At 54.8% G+C, this 13,886-nt stretch overlaps 1 protein-coding gene across 2 annotated transcripts in view; it reads left to right on the top strand.

Annotated features, from left to right (window-relative positions):
• Positions 1–8,900: 8,900 nt before the first annotated feature.
• STK32C (serine/threonine kinase 32C) overlaps positions 8,901–13,886 on the top strand; it is a 75,396-nt gene continuing 70,410 nt past the window's right edge. The window contains exon 1 of one of the 2 annotated variants that reach the window (XM_065843923.2): positions 8,901–9,099. In XM_065843923.2, the coding sequence (XP_065699995.1) occupies positions 8,995–9,099 (105 nt within the window). In that variant the 5' untranslated portion in view covers positions 8,901–8,994. The remainder of the gene's footprint in view (positions 9,100–13,886) is intronic. The other variant, XM_065843922.2, reaches the window with a different exon arrangement.

Genomic DNA, 13,886 nt, shown 5'->3' with positions numbered 1-13,886 from the left:
TCCAGCGCTCCCGCGCACGGCCAGCGTGCCCCGGTACCCAGCCCGTGTCCGGGGAGTCTCCAGGCAGGGACGGGCTGTCGGGGAAGGAGCAGCCCGGGGCACCCCCCGCTCTGGAGCCGGGGCGCTCTTTGTGCCTGCTGGGATGCAAACCGGCGCTGGCTGCAAGGGCAGTGCGGGATCTCCCGCCCAGCCAACCAACCAAACACGAACCGAAATCCTTGTATTCTTCCAGAGCTCGCCCGAGCCCTTTGTCCCCAGCCCGCGCTCCCCGCGTCGCTGTGGCCGCCCCCTCCAGAGCTGCCGTGCCGGGCAGCCCCACCGCAGCCTGCCCGCTTCCTACAGGCTGCTTCTGGACGGTTTTCCCCCGTCTCCCATTGTGGCTCGGTGTCGGTCTCCAGGGCCCATGTCCCCCGCATCCCTCAGCCCAGTCCAGCTGCCTCTCTGCGGGTTTCCCTGCTCGGGGAGCCCGGGCGCAGCTGGTGAGCGGCACAGCAGCGTGAAATGAAACGTTCTTGGTGAGCATGCTGGTAGAAATCCATTTCTGGGACATGAAGAGTACTTCACTTTACAAATCCAGATAATTTCGTTGCCAGTGACGTGAAGTTGGATCAGCATGCTATTAGGGTGTAAAACACATGACGTTAATTTCAGAGTTCAGATACATGATTTTTTTTTGCTGACTTACACCATACTTATTAAATTAAATGAGAAAACAAAGCTATTTTATTGGCAATCCTTTAGGAGCTATTTCCTTACAGCAGCATTTTTTTAATTTGTAGAAGAGGAACCGATGTTTTATCTCAGTCTGTAACCTCAAACGCATATTGCACTCTGTAGGAAAGAATATCTCGCTAACTGTAAGAACTGTTCCATGGCAAATACACAGCCTTGGCAACAATATTTTGAGGCAAATGGGCAAACTTTTTGTTAGATCCTGTGCATATACAGTGGCTTTTGTAGCAAGTACAGCTGGAGGCTGGAACGTCTCGAACTGCCGGAGATACTGCACTAGTGCAAAGCTTTGGTTCTGGTTTAGAATCACCTTACCTCGGCTCACTTGAACAACCCCCGTGGTTAGGAACCTCTGACCTCCAAACAGCAGAGCATGTTGAACCTCGAAAACTTCAGTTTTATAGGAAATCTCCAAATTCTGAAAGAAAAAACCTGCTGTTTGCATGAAGACGGTTGGCTGAACCGCACAACTATGTAGGCCTAAGTCTGCTCGTTGGTTTTGTTACAGGGCCACAGGCTTTGGAAAACACACCATTCCCTGGGCTGAATCGGACCAAGCACCTATTGCTCAGCTCGAATGCGTCTCCTCTTTGAAAACACGGGTTCTACTAATTAGGCTATCACTGCTGATTTTAAGAAAAAGCAGGTATGACCAGTAATTGGATTATACTGCTCCTGAAATAGATTTTCTCTGGGGCTGCTTAGGTGATTAAATCCTAATTATGAGCAATACTTGCAAGCCAGAAGGCAAAATTTATGAAAATTAAGACTGGATTGATGACAAAGCTGTACTGAAAGGAGGATTGCTGTGCATTTGTTCATGCAAAACATAAACTATTTTAGGATAATTTTATTTAAGGTGACATAAGAAAAAAACATTAGGATTGAAACCAATAACATAATTCCATTAATTAAAGAGGGGATTGTTTCTGCTGGCTTTGATCTCAGGACTCTCTGTAGAATCCTATGACACAATGGTGATGGAGAAAGACATTGAAAGGAGAATTTCCCGCAGGTGCTGGGGTGCGTTTTTCAGTCCGTCAGCTGCAGCAGCACTAACGCAGTTTACAGTGGACCAAAGCGACCGTCGGACCATCTCCAGAGCCACGCACGTCCCTGCTCCTGGGCTCGGCTGTTCTGCTGTGTCAAGCGTTTCATTTGATCGAGTCACAAGACGTTTTCCCCGTTCTTCTTTCAAAGGATGCCCATGTCTGACAAGATGGAGCGAGGGCACTGAGCTTCTCTGCCCAGCCACTCGCTTGGGTTGGCAGACACCCATGTTACGTGGGCTTCACTTGCGTTTGACTTCAGATGAGTTAGGAAGCAAAGTTTTTCTCATCTTTCTAAGGTAAGAGACATTGAAGAATACAATAAAAGACATTGATTTCTATATAAAACTACTCTCTATAGCTTTATGTAGATTTTTTTAAATACTCCCATAACTGAAAGAACTAGATGGGTGTATTCTAAGAATGAGTCTTATTAAAATATAGTAACATATGTTCTTAATTCGTTAGCGAAACATTTGGTTAACCTAAATAAATAGACAACATAGGCAGAAAAGTGAACAGACACACAGATGAAAGGAAACCAAAGGAAATGAAAGGCGGCAGAAGGGCAGAATTTAAAGGGTTGATTTGCTCAAATAGTACCAGAAATAAAAATCACTTTTTCACGGGATTAAGCAAGAGAAAGCGTGATGGTGTGCAGAAAATGAAGCAAGATCTATATTTTATGCCGTAAAAGGCTAAACCAAAACAAGAGAGCAGTGTAGGGGAAAGGGACCTGGGGGTCCTGGGGACAGCAGGGTGACCATGAGCCAGCACTGGGCCCTTGTGGCCAGGAAGCCAATGGTACCTGGGGTGGGTTAGAAGGGGGTGGTCAGTAGGTCAGAGAGGTTCTCCTGCCCCTCTGCTCTGCCCTGGGGAGACCACACCTGGAATATTGTGTCCAGTTGTGGCCCCTCAGCTCCAGAAGGACAGGGAACTGCTGGAGAGGGTCCAGCGCAGCCACCAAGATGCTGAAGGGAGTGGAGCATCTCCCGTGTGAGGAAAGGCTGAGGGAGCTGGGGCTCTGGAGCTGGAGAAGAGGAGACTGAGGGGGGACTCATTCATGGGGATCAATATGGAAAGGGGCAGTGTCAGGAGGGTGGAGCCAGGCTCTTCTGGGTGACAACCAGTGACAGGACAAGGGGCAATGGGTGCAAACTGGAACACAGGAGGTTCCTCTTAAATTTGAGAAGCAACTTGTTGGGGGTGAGGGTGTCAGAGCCTGGCCCAGGCTGCCCAGGGAGGTTGTGGAGTCTCCTTCTGTGCAGACATTCAAACCCGCCTGGACACCTTCCTGTGGAACCTCAGCTGGGTGTTCCTGCTCCGGGGGAATTGCACTGGATGAGCTTTCCAGGTCCCTTCAACCCCTGACACTCTGGGATTCTGTGATCGTGTGAAGCAGCCGAAGCAGCACCAGCTCCCGGCGCAGGAGCAGCAGCCGGGGCAGCGGGCGCAGGAGCAGCAGCCGGGGCAGTGGGCGCAGGAGCAGCAGCCGGAGCAGCGGGCGCTCTGCCAGCCGCGGGTGCTGGGGAGCGCAGGGGACCCCGCGGTGCCGCCGCTGCCTGGGGGGACCCGTAGCCTGTGCCCCCAGCCGCTGGCGGGCTTTCTAAAAGCTGCATCAGAGCCCTTACTATCAGCATCCGTAAAAATAGAATTGGCACTGTTTACAGAAGCACCGATGATGGGAAAACGTGTGAAGTTTCCCCCCTATGTAATGTTTACTGAAAGAATTCTGTGTTCTTTCAGGGGAACTTTTAAAAATAAACATAGGCTTTTCCCTGTAGGCTTGAATGCATGTGAATTTTAGGAATCACAGTAATATTCCCTTCATCATCTTAAACATGTTGCATTTATAGCCATTATATTTAGTAAAGGGCTTTTAACAGCACTGCAGTATCATGGTGTATTGCCCCCCTGGTTTCTATGCCTCAATTAGAAGTGTCTTATAATATTTGCCTCCTTTGCAGTTTTATGGTAATTGGTAGTGGTTTTGTTTCGAAACCATTCTCATCAGCTCACTGAGAAGAGAGAACCGTAAAGAATGCAATGCTGCTTCAGGCAGCTCCATTTCCATTTGTGCTGGTTTTACTCAGGATGACTTCATTGACACCAGGGAACTTGATCCTGATTTCCACTGATGAAGGAAGAAAACGATCACTGTTCATACAGCCAGCAAAAGACAGGAAGGAACGGTAAGTGACAGCTGCCAGTAGAGAAGAGCATAAAGAGGTGAACCGCAGGATCCATTCTGCTCAACCGAAGCGTGAGATTAACAAACAAAAATTGAAACATTATCTCTGGTTTCCCTCATACTAATTTGACACAATATAAAATACACAGCTCACAATGCTTGGGAGTGAGCGTGATCAGCCATTCCCCAAAGGACACCCATTCACTCGCAGAACCGAGGCATCGGAGAACAACTGAATGAAGTAATTCCTGATACAAATCCTTTGATTAAAGTAATAATCCTGGGATTTCATAAAGAATTTATTTGTCCTGTTCCAGACTAGAACAGGTATCACCTCTCCCAGCTAAATTAATGCTTGTAGGCTTTGCCTCTTGAATGTCAGTGAAGTTTGATGAGACATAACATAGGTTGTATTGACTATAAGAGAACCTGATACGTTTGGTTCAGCATATGTAATTCTGTAACATCAGAGATGATTTCATGAATCATGAACCGGTGAAATGAAAGAAAACTCCAGCCTCTTGAGCTCCATGAGAAAAGAGAGAGCATGCACAAGCAGCCACGGAGGGGAGAAGACAAGAAGTGTCCGCTCTCCGTTTGCAGGTGTCCCCTCGCCTGGCGCAGGTCCCTGCACGCCGGTGACACCGTCCCGCCAGGCTCCTGGCTCTGAGGCTGCAGCAGGGCTGTCGGGAGGCAGCTTCTCACCTGGCGCCTTGTCAGTACTCGCATGTATGGTTTGCCACTGCCTTGAAGTGCTAGGCTCACACCTCTGAGCTCACACTGCTGAGCACACATCACTGAGCACACACCACTGAGCTCACACTGCTGAGCACACACCAGTGAGCACACACCACTGAGCTCACACCGCTGAGCTCACACTGCTGAGCACACACCACTGAGCTCACACCGCTGAGCTCACACCTCTGAACACACACCGCTGAGCTCACACCTCTGAGCACACACCTCTGAGCACACACCTCTGAGCTCACACCTCTGAGCGCACACTTCTGAGCTCACACACACACCTCTGAGCTCACACACACACACCTCTGAGCTCACACACACACCTCTGAGCTCACACACACACCTCTGAGCTCACACACACACCTCTGAGCTCACACACACACCTCTGAGCTCACACACACACACCTCTGAGCTCACACACACACCTCTGAGCTCACACCTCTGAGCTCACACACACACCTCTGAGCTCACACACACACACCTCTGAGTGCACACCAGTGAGCACACACTTCTGAGTTCACACCTCTGAGCTCACACACCTCTGAGCTCACACACACACACCTCTGAGCTCACACACACACACCTCTGAGCTCACACACCTCTGAGCTCACACACACACCTCTGAGCTCACACACACACACCTCTGAGCTCACACACACACCTCTGAGCTCACACACACACACCTCTGAGCTCACACACACACCTCTGAGCTCACACACACACCTCTGAGCTCACACACCTCTGAGCGCACACCTCTGAGCTCACACACACATCTCTGAGCTCACACCTGCTCCGGGTGGGACCCTCGCTGCCCGCTTCCCCGCCCGCTCTTCCTGCGCTGCCTCTTCAAACCTCTCAAAGACTCTGGTTCTGTGCTGTGGATTTGATTGTCCGAATATGAGTGGGGAATGCGGCAGAAATGACAACGGGTGGCAGATGGGCTGGAGCCGTGCGACGGCACCGTGCAGCCTCCCTGCGGGGTGTGAAGGCAGGAGAACGGGAGCGGAAGCTGATAGCTCAGGGATTTGCACCGTATTTAAAAACAACCTATCCCTAAACAAAGCAAAAATTACTGTCTTGTAGAACAGTGTTCTTTGTACTTCAGAGCGAGTCTTTCTGATTTCTCACAGAAATTTTCTTTAAGAACTATTGTTTGCCCTTGGAAAACTGTTCTTAAATTACATCCTCCCATTGTAACGCTTCTACAAGTTTCAGGCTCTTTAAATAATGACTAACTCCTAGCAAATTTTCTGTGAAGAGTACAATAACTAACATATCCATTTCAAAACATGCTAGGAAAGAAAACAGCATAAATTTTAAATTAAACCTTAGGAAGCAGCATCTCAGAAATCATAAAAGTACTTGCTGATGGCATAGCAGATACAAGGTAATGGCTAAAGACTCGTGTCTCGCCTTGACATTTCCGATGTCGTCTGGTAGCGGTGCAAGTTATTTCTGAGAAATGCATTCAATTAGACGTTCCACGAGACATCTCAGTTCAACAAGCCATAAAAAACGGCGTCACGAGCACGTTCCAGCTCAGCATCCTGAGCATGTTCCAGCTCAGCATCCTGCAAAGCCTGGAGCGACTCGGGATGAATTCTGCCCTGAGGAGCTCTGCAGCAATCCCGAGTTATCACTGACAGAGAGCAGAACTCTAGAGCTAGAGACACTCGCACCGGTTGTTTAGGCAATGCGGCTTTTCCCTTGCGTGGTGCTGCACAGAACAAAACTGCAGCACACGGCTCCCCGTCAGAGCTCGCTCTGCTTGTGTGCTGGCAGCTCCTGCCGCCGAAGGAGCTGGTGCAGGTTGCTGTTGGTGTGCAGGCAGGCGCTGTGGCAGCGGCTCTGGGCCGCACATCTCTCCTGAGTGCTCCAGATAAGGTCATGGGCCCAGCAGTTTACGGGGAAAGCAGAGATCTGGACGTGCTGCTGGGGAAACAAGGCATCGGGTACCGCTGGGTTAAAGCGGTGGAGCAAGGCTCATGGGCTTCAACCCGTGGAGCAAGGGATGGGGCAGTGTGGCAGGAGCAGCGGTTTTCGGGGTGGTGGAACATCTGGTTCTGTCTCTGCTCCTCCTGGGCTCCCTTGGTGGCTGCTTCCCGGCAGAGCCTGGCGGTGGGGGGTCCCCAGCTCTGTCCCAGCGGTGGGGGGTCCCCAGCTCTGTCCCGGTGGGGGGTCCCCAGCTCTGTCCCGGCAGTGAGGTCCCCAGCTCTGTCCCGGTGGGGGGTCCCCAGCTCTGTCCCAGCAGTGAGGTCCCCAGCTCTGTCCCGGTGGGGGGTCCCCAGCTCTGTCCTGGCAGTGAGGTCCCCAGCTCTGTCCCGGTGGGGGTTCCCCAGCTCTGTCCTGGCAGTGAGGTCCCCAGCTCTATCTCAGCAGTGGGGGCTCCCCAGCTCTGTCCTGGCAGTGAGGTCCCCAGCTCTATCTCAGCAGTGGTGGGTCCCCAGCTCTGTCCTGGTAGTGAGGTCCCCAGCTCTATCTCAGCAGTGGGGGGTCCCCAGCTCTGTCCTGGCAGTGAGGTCCCCAGCTCTATCTCAGCAGTGGGGGGTCCCCAGCTCTGTCCTGGCAGTGAGGTCCCCAGCTCTGTCCCGGTGGGGGTTCCCCAGCTCTGTCCTGGCAGTGAGGTCCCCAGCTCTATCTCAGCAGTGGGGGCTCCCCAGCTCTGTCCTGGTAGTGAGGTCCCCAGCTCTATCTCAGCAGTGGGGGGTCCCCAGCTCTGTCCTGGCAGTGAGGTCCCCAGCTCTATCTCAGCAGTGGGGGGTCCCCAGCTCTGTCCTGGCAGTGAGGTCCCCAGCTCTATCTCAGCAGTGGGGGGTCCCCAGCTCTGTCCTGCTAGTGAGGTCCCCAGCTCTATCTCAGCAGTGGTGGGTCCCCAGCTCTGTCCTGGCAGTGAGGTCCCCAGCTCTATCTCAGCAGTGGGGGCTCCCCAGCTCTGTCCTGGCAGTGAGGTCCCCAGCTCTATCTCAGCAGTGGGGGGTGCCCAGCTCTGTCCCGGCTGGGCTGACCCCGCTGCGGGGGACCCGCAGGGACCAGCCCCGGCCGCGCTGCTGAGCATCTGTCCCGGGCATTGGGCTGGATGGGGTGACCATGTCCTGGAGAAACCTGGGGACTCCATCTGCACCTGTGTCAAGGGCTCACGTTCTACCTGAGGAAAAGATGGAGGTTCAGACACTAATGGTTTTTGTAATTTTGTTTGGTTTCTTGCATGGCACCCATCGCAGTGATCAGTGAGAACCAGCGTTTCAGGCCTAAATTACCAACCTCAGGCTTGTTTTTCTTCTCTGTACCGAAACCTCCCATATAACATCTTCAGACACAGCGCAATAAAGATCTCCATGGCGAGGGAGCTTCTGAAACGCTGGGGAATCTCTATACAAGAAAAAACATTGATTTTCCAAGTGGCTCACTAATTTAAATAAAGTCCTTATTATATTACAATAGCTGAATAAAAATCAATGTGGCTGTCTTCACATTAATAAGATTAAAAATCAGTAGCGAGTACTAGTGACTAATTTAAGATGAGCTACTTGCGCTTTCATAAATAACAACCGAATGCTGGTAAAAGACTTGGCCATAATACAACCTGATTGCCTTTCATAGCGGCTGCGATGTTTATGTATGAGGTTAAAAATAACGGAACCGTGCGGGATCGCTGCTGGCGGCCGAGAAGCCCCGGACGGAGCGGCGGCCGTGGGTGCCGGGGCAGGGCCGGACCGGCCGCGGGGCACCGGGCAGCGCGGGGCGCAGCGCGGGGCTCAGCGCGGTCCCAGCCCCGGTGGCTCCGCAGAGACCCGCGCTGTGCGCGGAGCTGGGGGAGCGGGGACCGGCCCTCCCGGAGACACCCCGCTCCGCGGCCCCGGGCCGGGCTCAGGCGCAGCGGGACCCGGCGGGACCCGGCCCGTTCGCACCTGCGGGCGGCGGCGCCGCTGCCCTCCCGCCCCCGCAGGGGGCGCTGCGCAGGGGGCGGTGCTGCCCGCCCCGCCCCGCCCCGCCTCCCGCCGCTGCGGCCGCACGGTCCCCGCGCTCCGCCGGGCTCCGCTCTCGTTCCCTCCGTTCCCGTTCCCTCCACTCCGCTCCGCTCGGCTCCGCTCCGCCGCGGCAGGCGCCGCGGGCGGGAGGACGGGAGGCGGCGGCCCCGGGCGCTGCCATGCGGGCGGGCGGCTCCGGGGCGCGGGGCGGGTGAGGGCGGCGGCGGGCGCTGGCGGCGGCTCGCAGCGGCTCCAGCGCCTGGTCCCGCCCGCGGGAGCCGCCGGGCCGGCGGGGAGCGGCGCGCAGGGCATGCCATCCGCCTCGCCCCAATGTTTCACTGGGGCAAGTGGAAGAAGAGGATGGGAGCGAGCGCCTCCTCCTCCAAGAGACCCGTCTTCGACGAGCGGGAGGACGGTGAGTGCGGGCCGGGGTGCGCCGGGATGCCGTTCCCCGGGATGACGTGCTCAGGGATGCCCAGCCCCGGGGTGCCCAGCCCCGCAGCTGCTGAGCGCCGCTCCGCTCGGCGGGGCCGCCCACCGGCCGGGTGCGCGGTGCGGGTCCCGAGGGAGCGGCAGGGGCTCTGCGGGCAGCGGGGGCTCTGCGGGCAGCGGGCGCGGGCCCGGGGTGCGGGTTTGCCGGCCGGGTGGTGCCTCCCGCGGGGCGCAGGGGCCGCGCAGCCCCGGCCGTGCCCTGCCCGGCGGGCAGCCCCGCAGGAACGGGGCGGCTGTCGTTACCCGAACGGGTTCAGAGGCGGGCAGCGAGGGGACGGTTTAGCAGTGAGGTTGTCGATCTGTGCAAGGAAATACCTGGTTTTAACAAATAAAGATCGAGTGCAGCTGGCCATCGAACTTCTAAAACTACTTGTCTTTGCAAAAAACGCTGCCCTTTTTTTTTTCCCCTAAAATTCAAGGGTTTTTGTAGAAATACACTATGAAGTGCCACAACTGCATTAGACTTCTCAGATGCAGATGACTTTGATCCTGGCTGGGGCAAGTCTCAGGACGGGCAGCAGACCGGCAGCCGGTGCTGGGCGGCCGGGGCTCTCCCGACATACGGACAATGCTGTGTTAGCCTTGGGACACCAGCCCAGCGCTGGCACAAATCCCCGGGTGCTCGGCGTGCTGCACCAGATAAACTGGGAGTGAAATCTGTGTGTGAAACTGGGAGTGAAATCTGTATGTTAATTTGAGTCTTCAAGGCATCGTGATGCTCTGGTTTACATGACACCTGGGTGAGGGTGACCCAGGCTGAGCCGGTCTGTGCTGTGCTGGCAGCTGAGGGGCGTTAGAGCAGCTGAACCTTTACTGGAGTAGCTAGGATATCACCAACAAGTGTTTATTAGCAATTCAGAGTATAACATTGAATTGTTAACCCTTGCATCTTCCACTACAGAAGTGTGGAGAAAATGTGTGAGAGGGACGCCTCACTGGCCAAGGGGCATCCGTGGTGGGACTGAAACACAAAACTAAATTGCTGTTGGAAAGAACTGCAGAATCCCTCCAGACCCGTGTCCCTTTACCCTGCGGGTGTGCGTGAGGTTGGGACAGTGTGACTGCTGGCTGCAGAGGGGAAAGCGCGTTTCGTCTTGGATGTGGTGGGTCGGCAGGCGAGACAAGTAAAAAAAGCTTAAACTGGAGGCTTTACTCCATCATTCAGAACACATTCCGTTCTGAACTGAGCCTGTAGACAGCCAGTATAGGGAAACTGAGCTTTGCAGGTGAGTGGCCGTTGACTAAACCCAGATAACATCTCATAAGGTATTTGCAAGCAGCGCTTTTGCAATAGTGGAGACTTAGGACATTACTTTCTTAATACTGCCTGCTTTTTCATCAGTGCTTGTTAGTGTGTGCTCAGAGCAATTACAGTGTTGTTCTGGTGAACTCGTATTTACTGGCACAGCATGGTTGCTATGGAGATCTTAAGACATTCCAATAACTTCCTTACATAAAGAAGCCGGTTAATACTTTGGTTTTGTGTGTGACATAATGTGGAAGAATTACTAGTGCTGCCAGTTAGAAGGTAAATAAATTTATAAAACCGGAAAAAGATAGGTTAGCATGTGAAATTTTACCCCTAGGTGGTTCGCAGTGGTGGATGTACAAGAATGAGCTGGACTGTCTAAATCCAATGGTTAATCCCTTTTAGTTGTGACAGGTGTATGTAAACAGAAGGTTAGCATTTATTCTAGTAGCACAAGGCCCAGTATTTACTCACACAAATCAAACTCCCGATATGTAGATCCGAAGGTGTCTTGCTGACTGTCCTGGGCCGGGTGTCGGGCTTTGCTGGGCTGCTGCTCCAGCCTGGGCGCTGTGGCCGAGCGGAGCGTGGCGGGTCCCCGGCGGGCAGCGGCGTGTCTGCCCTGCCTGTAAACACCCGCACGAGGAGGATGATCTGCTTTTAACCTTGCGGTCAGAAACTGCCCTTTCCCTCCGGTCTGCGCCTGTCCAGCCTCAGCTCCCCGCTGTTGGAGCTCAGCTTGATGGGCTCCTGCTGCCAGCCCTGCCTGCTGTAGCGTGGGCCGGGGTCACGTCCTCGTTGGGGATGCCTGACTGCGAGGGTACACTTCCTATTCCTGAGTGTGTCCTCTGGATCTTCTCTCGGCTCTCTCTGTTTCAGCGTGGTTTTTGTTAGCACGGGAAGTGGGCTCATTGCTGAGCGGGGGTGGGCGGGTGCTGGTGCACCCATGTGCAGCGCTGGCTCCTGGTCCATCCGGGGACAGGATGGTGTGGAGCTGTGCCACGGACAGTCCTGCCGAGGAACAGTGATCCTGTGCCCTCCTCGCTTCCTTCCTGGGTGCTGCGTTGTCCTCTGTCCCCCCAGCTTCCCCCAGGTCAGATAACTGCTCTTGACCGGGAAACCGGCGCAAGCCAAGTGCGACTGCTCCGTCGTGTCTCACCTGCGCTGCAGGGCGGACGGTGCATCTCTGACACCCTCGGAGCTGTGCTCGGCTGCAGCGTGCGCGTCCTGCTGCCTCACGTGTGCTGATACAACCTCCGAAATATGTCTGAGCGTTTAGCAGTTGGGATTCAACTGATAGAAAAGCTGACTTTGGAAGGAGCGTGTCTGCGTGTTTTGTGTGTGCTTCCAGAGAGCAGCGGTGCGCGAGGGACTGGTTCCCCTCGCGCTGGGAGCTTCGGCTTCAGCTGGTTCCACTGACACAGGAAACCTGGCGTGTTCGTAGCTGCTGCATACGCGTCACTTGGCCAGCTAGAGATGCTGCCTAGTGATGGCTTTTCGGCAGTTTTTGGCGAGATTTGTTGTACTCTGTTTCTGAACAGAGAAAGTTAATGGATGAGCAAGGGGATGATGAAGAAAAGTAAAGGGAACATTAAAAAGGAGGAGCAGGGCGCAGGGCTGAGCGCTCCCAGGGTTTCGGTGGCCTCGGGAAGCTGCAGGGAATCCAGTGGGCTTGGAGACGTGTCAGTGTCACCGTGTGCTGGTTGCCATCGGGAGAAACAGGCCTTTGTCTGTAAGGGCTTTTTAGGGCTTCTTATTTGTACCTGTAGGAACCTTTTCAGACCACCTCACTTGGCGGGGTCTGTTTGCTGGGGGCAGGACGGGTGCCACGAGGAGGGCTGGGACATGGCCAAGCAAGTTCTATTGACACCCCCCTCCTTTGTTTATGTATTTTAGTTATTATACCGAGTAAGGAAAACCCCTCATTGTGAAGCCAAGGGGGCCATTTCAACCCAAACATTTAAAGTGTTCAGCAGAGTTGCCAGGACTTGGGGAACAGGGCTGAGTAACAGGGGGTACAAGGCCCTCCTGCACTCAGTGCCGCCAGCGGTGCCCGCGGGTGTGTCGGGGGGACGGGGAAGCGCAGCGTGATGGGTCTTTGTATGGGTCTTTGTATGGGTCTTTGTACCCAAAGAGGAATTTCAGGAGCGCGTGTTGGTTGTGGCTTCTCCTGAATCAAAGTGGCTTACTAAAAAAGTGTATGAAAATAGACATGAGAATATGTAAAGCCATCTGCTGCTTTCTGTGGAGCTATTGCTTCCTTCGCTTACAGCGAGGTGAGCGGTCCGAGGGCTTTCTACCTCTTTCCTAACAATACATTAGATTTCCAGCTGATTTACAAGATTTTAATGCTGCAGCCCGGTTATTTTCATTGTGATTTCATCTTAATCGCTTGTTTGCCCATCCCTTGTTTGACTCTGGTAGAATGCAGATGGCTTTTGGCAAGGGGGCAAGCGCAGTCTCCTGGGTTTATCCTACTTCAATCAAAATCAGCTTGTTACAATAAGTTTCCAGCCCACGGGCGCAGCTCTCCCAGTGAACCAGCCCGACTCACAGCAGCGTGTGCTGGGGCTTTGGGCCAGGTGAAGTGACCACGGGTGGTTTTGTGTCCCCTCTTGGGGAACAGCCTGTGTTCCAGACTCTGGCTCAGGTGGTAGCGGGAGGAGGCACCGGGCTGGGCTCTGGGGAGCAAAGCCCCGGTGCAAGGGCAGGGACAGTGCTGGGGGGCCGTGCAGGAGGAGGGGAGCCCCGTGTGGGGTTCGGGGGCCATGGGGTAGGTGTGTGCTGCTCAATGCCTCCCGCTGGCGTGGGCACGTCCGGAGCCCGGCCCGCGATGCCCGTGTCTGCCGGGCTGGTCTCTCCTGTGACCTGCACACATCGGTGTATGTGGGTCCAAAGCTTCCTAAAGAGCTGCTCTGCGAATGCCCGCTGCGAGTTTCCGAGCTGAGAATCACTACTTTGTAGAAACGCCTTTCCGTGGTGAGGCAGGAAAGCTGCTACACGTCTTGAAGCTGTTCCGCAGCCGCTGGGTTTGCTGGAGTGCTGCAGCCTCAGGGTGCGCTGGACCGGGGGTCTCGGCGCCGCACGGTGCTGGGGGGCGGTCCCCGCTCTGCATCCCCGCCGGCCTCATCCTCGGGGATGCGGGAGGCTGGAGAGCCTGGCAGCTGCTCGGCACAGCGCCCGTCCCCATGACAACGGGCGAGAAGCTGCAAAACCTGGGGGAGCGTGCTGAAAATAATCCCCATTTTACTTTCAAACCCAGGGCTGGCAGGCTGCGGGGTTACACGCGCAGCAGAGCGCGTGTCCCTCTGCCTCGCCCCATGTGTCTGGTGAGTAAAACCCCAGTGCTTCATCCCTGGGCTCTTGGTACAGGGAGCGAACCGAGTGTGCTGTGCTGAGCCTGTCCCCACACCGACCTGTCACCTGCACACCTTCCACCAGGGCTGGGGGACTGAGGGGCT

The sequence above is a fragment of the Patagioenas fasciata genome, chromosome 8 (assembly GCF_037038585.1).
Source record: "Patagioenas fasciata isolate bPatFas1 chromosome 8, bPatFas1.hap1, whole genome shotgun sequence".
NCBI lineage: Eukaryota > Metazoa > Chordata > Aves > Columbiformes > Columbidae > Patagioenas > Patagioenas fasciata.
The sequence above is the reverse complement of the archived record's forward strand: the minus strand, read 5'-3'. Positions and strand labels throughout refer to the sequence as shown.